The sequence below is a fragment of the Rhincodon typus genome, chromosome 18 (genome assembly GCF_021869965.1).
Source record: "Rhincodon typus isolate 14 chromosome 18, sRhiTyp1.1, whole genome shotgun sequence".
NCBI classification, from domain to species: domain Eukaryota; kingdom Metazoa; phylum Chordata; class Chondrichthyes; order Orectolobiformes; family Rhincodontidae; genus Rhincodon; species Rhincodon typus.
The window spans coordinates 13,221,715-13,229,414 of NC_063349.1; the positions used below are offsets into that span (position 1 = coordinate 13,221,715).

Sequence of the window (7,700 nt, forward strand, 5' to 3'; positions counted from 1 at the left end):
TTCATGTCTAATGAGTCATAAATACAGTGTCAAACTAATACATTCATTTTAAATAATATGTTACATCACGAAGTAATATTAAAATTTAAATTTCAGGTTCTGTTGTAATTGGTGCTGCTTTAGGAAAAGAGCAACTTCATGATGCCCAAGTAATTACATCACCAAATGTTACTTAACTGCCATGGAAGCTAAAAGGTAATTGACCTGTTGTATAAAATAAGTTTTACAGTAAATACAGAAGGCATTCCATCCTCTGGAACTTATAAAATGGCCCTAACCCCACAATTCTGCTTGGATCATAGGAACTGGCTTCTAACAGAAAAAACTGAAAACTTATTCTGAACTTTGACTAGTACTATTTAAATGATCACGGCATGTTTTGTAAGAATTTTCACTGACAGGTTCTATCCTTTATAATAAAACTGCAACTTTATTTTTTTAAAAAGTGCCTTGTTAATTAGGGGAGCTAAAATACAGGAAAACTAAAATGAAAAGTGCTTTCAAAGTTTATGCGGATTAACCATTGTCAAGTTACAGGTTTGAATAATTTTAAAAATGAGATCATAACCATATTTTACCAACGGAAAAGGAGAACAGGAGAGGTGTGGTCCTGTAAATCTTTTGAATAAAAATATATTTCATAATTCAGGGTTTAGCACTGGAAAAACTGCCATCAGAAATTACTATACTCAGCAATTCATCACAAGGTAGCCTGGCCCAATGCTTCAGAGTCAGATGTTATAGGTTTAAAGTCCACTTCACTTGAGCACTTAATCTAGGCTGACACTTCATTGCAATACTGAAAGAGTGCTGCATTTTCATCTTTCAGTTTAGAAGTTAAACCAAGAGCCTACTTTTACAGATGAACATAAAAGTGGAGCAAATTATCCTCACGTACTGGGCCATTTCTTATTCGTCAATTAATACCATCAAAATACATTAAGGATCATAGAGCAAGAGGATTGGTTGGATAGAAACAAAGATTTAGAAGTTACTCAATTCACTTACAGTACAGATGAACGTAAATTAATTCTCATTGACGACAAGTCTTATTTTTGTGTCAATGTACCCATGCTCCTTTGCATAACGCCTTTTTAAAAAAGGATTAAGATGATGTAACATACAGCTCATGAGTTTGCAATTTAACTGTTCTACATAGAAGAACAAATATAAAAGGGAACTGAAATGTGAAGTAAGTGGCAAAGTCTCTGGTACTGTAAAAGAACATAGCTAGTTTGAAAAGATCTTGATTACAGTCTTGTTTAAGTGCTATAGTAGAAAAGACAATTATGACATCAAATTGGACTAAAACCTGCATCTCACAGTGTAACATGCCAATTTGGAACAGGATTGTGACCATCAGACTGCACTTTCAAGCAACTGTTGGATGTATTTCAAATTTGCTGTCATTGTGGTACAATCCAGATACTATTATCCTCCACTTGGCAGTGTCTGATGTTCCATATCTACTAAAACATTGATAATAGCCTTATCTTGTGCTGTTCTCATATTGAGATTCACGAAATAAAAGATGAAACTTGGAATGGTGCATATCACTTCCACACAATAAAATCAATTTGCAGCCTTCTTTCAAATTTGCATGAAATCATTAGGTTATATTTATGGCTTATGTCTTGATGAATGCAAATAATTTGAAAGAGCAATTAAGCTATGAAGGAAATGTCAATTGAATTTCCCTGCTACCCTGTGGATGTAGATGGCCTTTGAGATGGATGGAAAACCATTTGACAGAATTATATTGGTGTTAGTATAAAAGTGCGATCCATGATATTGTCAAAATAGGAAAGTGAAAGCATCCCCATCAATCAGCAAAATATTGCTCTCCTGCTTGTACATTCACATAACTACTTTCAATTTAGCAGGAACATATCTTCACTGGTCAAGCAAACCATTGCTGTTATAAATAGGGTCAGTTCTTTTGGATCAGTAATCATACATTGAAATACTGCTCTATATTAATACATCACATGCAAAATGAGAAACACACAATCAGGATATCGTCCTATTAAAAAGGGTATAGACATTTTCTGTGGATCTTTTTTTCAGAGGCATCTCTTAAATAAAGAAGCCATGTGCCCATGGCTTACAGAAATAATTTATGATTACTCATCATTACTGTTGAATGGCACAACTTTCCTTAAACGTAGAAAATGACCTGAAGTCAAAGGAACGCAAAGAAGAAATCTTAGAAGTCCATAATAACAAGGACTGGGATTGAAAGACTCAGGCCCAGCTGAGTTAGGCTTTACTTTTCCATACTTCTTTCCAAGGTACATTGGATGGACAAGCAGTTTACCATCTTCTACAACAGGAGACCAACCTCAACAGTGCCTGGATTTGGAGTGCTGAATAAGCCACTGTAGTGTAATGTCTGCAAGGAGACAATTTAAGATACGAATTATAGCATTTTGTCACTATTCATATTTCAGAAATAAAAGAGTAACAATAATTGCTTATCCCGTATCTTGTCCGTGAAATTTCTCAAAATACCCTGGAGAACCACTCAAGTACCTTCAACTTACTCTACCCAATGTTTCAAATGTTTAATTTAACCAAACATAGAAGTAGCTGTGAAAATCAAACTGCTTATTAAATTACTGAAGGTGCCTTTCTTTAAAGCAGCTTAACTTATTTTTTAAAACAATCATTGTAAACATTTTAAGTCTAAGTGGTACGTTGAGTTGGCTTAATGATGGTTTGTATCATGAATCTCCATTTAATGCAGTATGTGTGTACAATGAGATTCACACAAGGAGTCATGTACAGCAGCTCCTACCCAAACTCTAATTTCTGAATTGTTATACATATGATTCAACTCTATCATTGTTTATTCAAGCACTTGTGCTCACTCTAAGCCAGTGAATGGTTTCACACATTTACTTTTCCATTTTTCAATTTATAATTTACAATTGACAAGATGGGAAAACAGAACAAAGACCTGCCCATGACCCACCTTTGAAGCTCAACTAAGCTTACTTCAGCTTAAAGTCAACAGCATGTAAACTAAATCCAAGCAGGTTGGTTCTAAACAGTTTAGTGAAAATGTGTCTTAAACTAAACTTATTTCACTGAAATGCTTCTGGAATAAATATATATTCTATAATTTCATTTTTAGTAAGTGGATAAATTAAATGATGACGATTACAGACAAAATTTTCCATCTAATGCACAAGACCTTAATTGTCCAGCTTCAACAAACAAAAATACTGCCACAAAAGAGTTGAAAACTGTCATCTGAGGGATACCTGAACAAGAATATGTAGATATATTTCCTCATTAGTGCTCAGAGTATTTTCAGAGACATGCCTGAATGCAAAGATTTAAGAGATATTGTTGGCTGTACATACTACTTAACACGAGATCTGTAAATTCTACATCTTCTTACTCTTCTACAAGAAAATCAGCAATTTAAAAGCTTCCTTCAGAGAAACAGGAATAGAGAATTGGGGCAGGGTGGATGGGGAAATGTTTTGTTATAACAGGAAGCAAGTGTAAGCCAGTGATAGAGGCAAAATGCGATTTTTGAGAGGAAGACATTTACTTGTTTCTCTTGGTCAGAGAAACAGCTGCAATGCCTTCCCTTCCTGCCTTATACCACCAGTTCTGATGACTCCCACAGACATTTCCTTGTCCCTTCCTACTCCTCATCTACACAAATCCCCTCACTGACATCACTGAAGCAATTGATCACAATATTAGTTTCTGCATGTGTGCTGAAGAGATTCTATTCTACCTCACCATTAGTGTCTCTAAGTTGCCAGACTGTCTAGCATACAACATTAGATGAACAGAAATTTCCTATAACAAAATATTGGGAAGGTCATCATCATCTTCAGACTGCACCATAAACTCCACTTGCTTATAACAGATTCTATCTCTCTTTCCAGCAATTGTCTAAGGCCGAGGCACAACATTAAAGTCAAATCAGACCTCAGCATAAGAATTTGATTGTACAGCCTCACCAACAGTCAGAACACTGACTAACACCTCTGTAACACTGCCCTACTCCATCTGTTTCATTGCTCAACTGCTGCTGAAACCCTCAATGATGATTTTGTTACCTCTCGAATTCACCTGCCCAACTCCTAGCCTCCCACATTCTACCTCTATAAACTTAGTTATCCAAGATGTCCTAACTCTCACCATTTCCCATTCATCCATCACCCCTCTCTTCACTGACCTATTTTGACACCTGGTAAACAATGCTTCAATTTTAAATTCCCATCATTTTTGTCCTCTCTGTTTTTGACCTCATGTCTTCGAATTTTTGTAATATATTCCAACCCTGCTATATTGTTGGTTCTCTTGGTCAAAGAAACAGCTACAATGGCTTCCCTTCCTGCCCTGAACCATCATTTCTGATGACTCCCACAGTGGCTCAGTGGTTAGCACTGTTGTCACACAGCACCAGGGACCTGGGTTTGATTCCACTCTTGGGTGACTGTCTGTGTGGAGTTTGCACATTCTCCCCGTGTCTGCATGGGTTTCCTCCAGATGCAGAGGTTAGGTGGATTGGCCATGTCAAATTGCCCATAGTGTCCAAGGATGTGCAGCCTAGGTGAGTTAGCTATGGGAAATGTAGGGTTACAGGGATAGGGTTGGGGGTTGGGTCTGGGTGGAATGCTCTTTGGAGGGCCAGTGTAAACTCGATGGGCGAAATGACCTGCTTCCACACATCATGATTTTATGAATATCCAAGATATCTGTGCCATTTCAATTCTTGCCTCTTAAGCATCTCTGATTATTATCACTTGACCTTTGATGATTGCACCTTCAGCTATCGAGTCACTAAACTCTGGAATGCCTTTCCTGAATTTCCCTGCCTCACTTTCTGCATTTCCTCCTTTAAGACACTCTTCTTTCAAACCTCCTTACCAATCTTTTAAACATCAGCCCTAATATGTCCTTACATGGTTGAGTGTCAAATTTGGTTTGATAATACTCCTGAGAAACGCCTTGGAATGTTTTACAACAGCAAATAAGCTATACAAATACAAGCTACCATTTTTAAAAAAAAAACAAAATATCAGGTGACCTTGTCAAATCTGTTGAAAACTCAAATTGCACAGAACAGTTAATTAATGTGCTAAGAAAATGTACAGTAAATAAAGTGTTCAGTTGAGTTTCTATAGAAAATGCTATTACCACTGAATTAAGTCAAGAGGTACACAATCACATTTCAATTTTCATACAATTTGCTCTAATTTTTAAAGAAGCAAAGCAAGAACACAAATGATACCACATAAAAAAAACTATTCAACCCATCATGCCTGTACCCACCTACCCCTACAAGTATTCATCCAATTCCCTCTTGAAATTTATCATTTAATCAGCTCCAACCATTTATTCAGATTTGGCATTTTCGGATAGTTATATCTCAGATTAAAGCGACTTCCTTCACATTTCTATTTTCCTCATGTCATTTCTGATCAGTAGCTCATTATCTCAAATCTTTTCTCTTTGGTTTCCACCTATTGGTCCTTGGAAATAATTCCTTTTTTGTTACTCTATCAAAATCCTTCAAGATTTTGAATTCCTCTCCTCAATTCTCTCCATAACCTTCTCTGCTCCAAAAGCGACCACTCAAGGTTCTCTAATTGCCCCAGGTAACCGAAGCCCCTCATACCATCTTGTAAATCATCCTCTCCAAGACTTGAACATCTTTCAAACACGTTGTGTCCAGAATTTACCTCAATACTGCAGCTGGGAACTGACCACTCCTCAAAAAAAATTAGTATTTCTTTGTTTTATATTCCATGCCACTCATAAAACTAAGGATCAAATGTGCCTTTTAAACAGATTCCTAAACTTGTCTTCCACCTTTAAAGATTTTTGTACATACAGTTCTAGTTGTTCCGACTCATATGTCTTCACAAAAGTGAATTTTAAATTGTACCATTGACCTCACATTGCTTCTCTTCATTCTCCCTCTCAAAATGAATCACTTCACACTTTGCATTACATTTCATCTGTTTTCTGTCTACACATTTCACCATACTGTCTAAGCCTTCCTTGAGTCTGTTACTGGCCCTCTCACTGCCTTCTTTATCTCTGGGTTTCACGTCATCTGCAAACTTTTAAATGATGTCTGCAAGATGTAGGAGCTGAAGTAGGCCATTCAGCTAATCGAGTCTGCTCTGCCATTCCATGAGATCATAGCTGATCTGATAATGTTGTTCTGTAATATCCTGCATACCTAAGATATACATGTAATATATAATCAGAGAGAACAGATATCCCAGCTCCAATCCTTGCTTCACTAAGCTCTGAATACACCACTGAATGCAAAATAACCACTCACCACTAGTTGGTGCTTTCTGTCCCTTAGCTAATTATGTACCCACACCAGACATTTTATCTTTAACTTCACAGGCTTCAATTTTAACACACGGTGCTTTATCAAACAGAGTTTGAAAGCCTATAAATGCATCAAACAGATTTGCCTCATCAACTCACTTTGTTACTTTACAAAATAACTCAACCAAGTAAGTCAAATATCACTTGCCTCACTTGGATGGAGAGGAATTTGATAAGTTTGTGAATTTTCTGATTCAGTATGCGAATGTACCTACCAGAAAAGGTGCAAAACTTGACCTACTCTTGGGAAATAAAGCAGGGCAGGTGACTGAGGTATAAGTCGGGGAGCATTTTGGGGCCAGTGACCATAATTCTATTAGTTTTAAAATAGTGATAGAAAAGTATAGAGTGGATTTACAAGTTAAAGGCATCTGGATAGGTAAATAAATAGGAAGGGTTTAGAGGGATATGGGCCAAAAACTGGCCAATGGGACTAGTTTTATTTAGGATATCTGGTTGGCATGGATGGTCTGTTTCCGTGCTGTACATCTCTATGACTCTATCCAAATCAATGTTGGCTGTCACTTATTAACTGATTATTTTTCCAAATGCCAACGAAATTTCTTTCAGCTATTACCTTGAGAAGTGTTTCTGCCACCAAGGTTTAATTAGCCAGGCTGCAATTGTTGGGTTTGTCCATCTCTCATTTTCTGATCTGTAACATTTCCAGTCCTCCAGCATCACTGCAGTTTGGAAGACTGTAGTCAGAACTTCTGCAATTTCTCACTTTACTTCCTGCAGCAATCAAGGATGCAGGTCATCATAGATACTTGACTCTTCTATTTGAGTAGTACCAATTTTTTAAAGCACCCCTTTTTTACTACCATCCCTCCAATTTCTCTACCACCCCATTCTTTACTGTGACATTAGCAGTATCCATTTCTTCGGTGAAGACAGAAGTAAAGTATATGTTTCGTATCTTCATCGCACCTTTTGCTACCACAGGAAGATCTGTTTTGGTCCCTAAGTTTTTCCACCCATTTGGCTACATTTTTACTATTCATATGTTTATAAAAGGCTTTCAGGCACCCTTTGAGGCTGTATTTTAAGCTTTTCTCAAAAACTTTCTTGCTCCTTTGCAATTCCGTATTCTGTTCTCCTCTGTACTTTTGCTTTTTTAAAAAAAAATCAGCTTGGTTCTCCACTCTATTATGAAACTGGGGTTTATTACCAACTTAGAGATAGTAGGAACTGCAGATGCTGGAGAATCCGAGACAACAAGGTGCAGGGCTGGATGAACACAGCAGGCCAAGCAGCATCATAGGAGCAGGAAGGCTGACGTTTCGGGCCTAGACCCTTCATCAGAAAAAAGGGTCTAGGCC

The 7,700-nt window shown here is 37.2% G+C and overlaps 1 protein-coding gene across 1 annotated transcript in view; it reads right to left on the minus strand.

Annotated features, from left to right (window-relative positions):
• Positions 1-1,157: 1,157 nt before the first annotated feature.
• The window catches only part of LOC109927769 (ADP-ribosylation factor-like protein 8B-A), an 85,938-nt gene continuing 79,395 nt past the window's right edge, over positions 1,158-7,700 (minus strand). Inside the window, exon 7 of the mRNA XM_020527777.2 lies at positions 1,158-2,392. Coding sequence (XP_020383366.1) covers positions 2,343-2,392 — 50 coding nt within the window. The 3' untranslated portion in view covers positions 1,158-2,342. The remainder of the gene's footprint in view (positions 2,393-7,700) is intronic.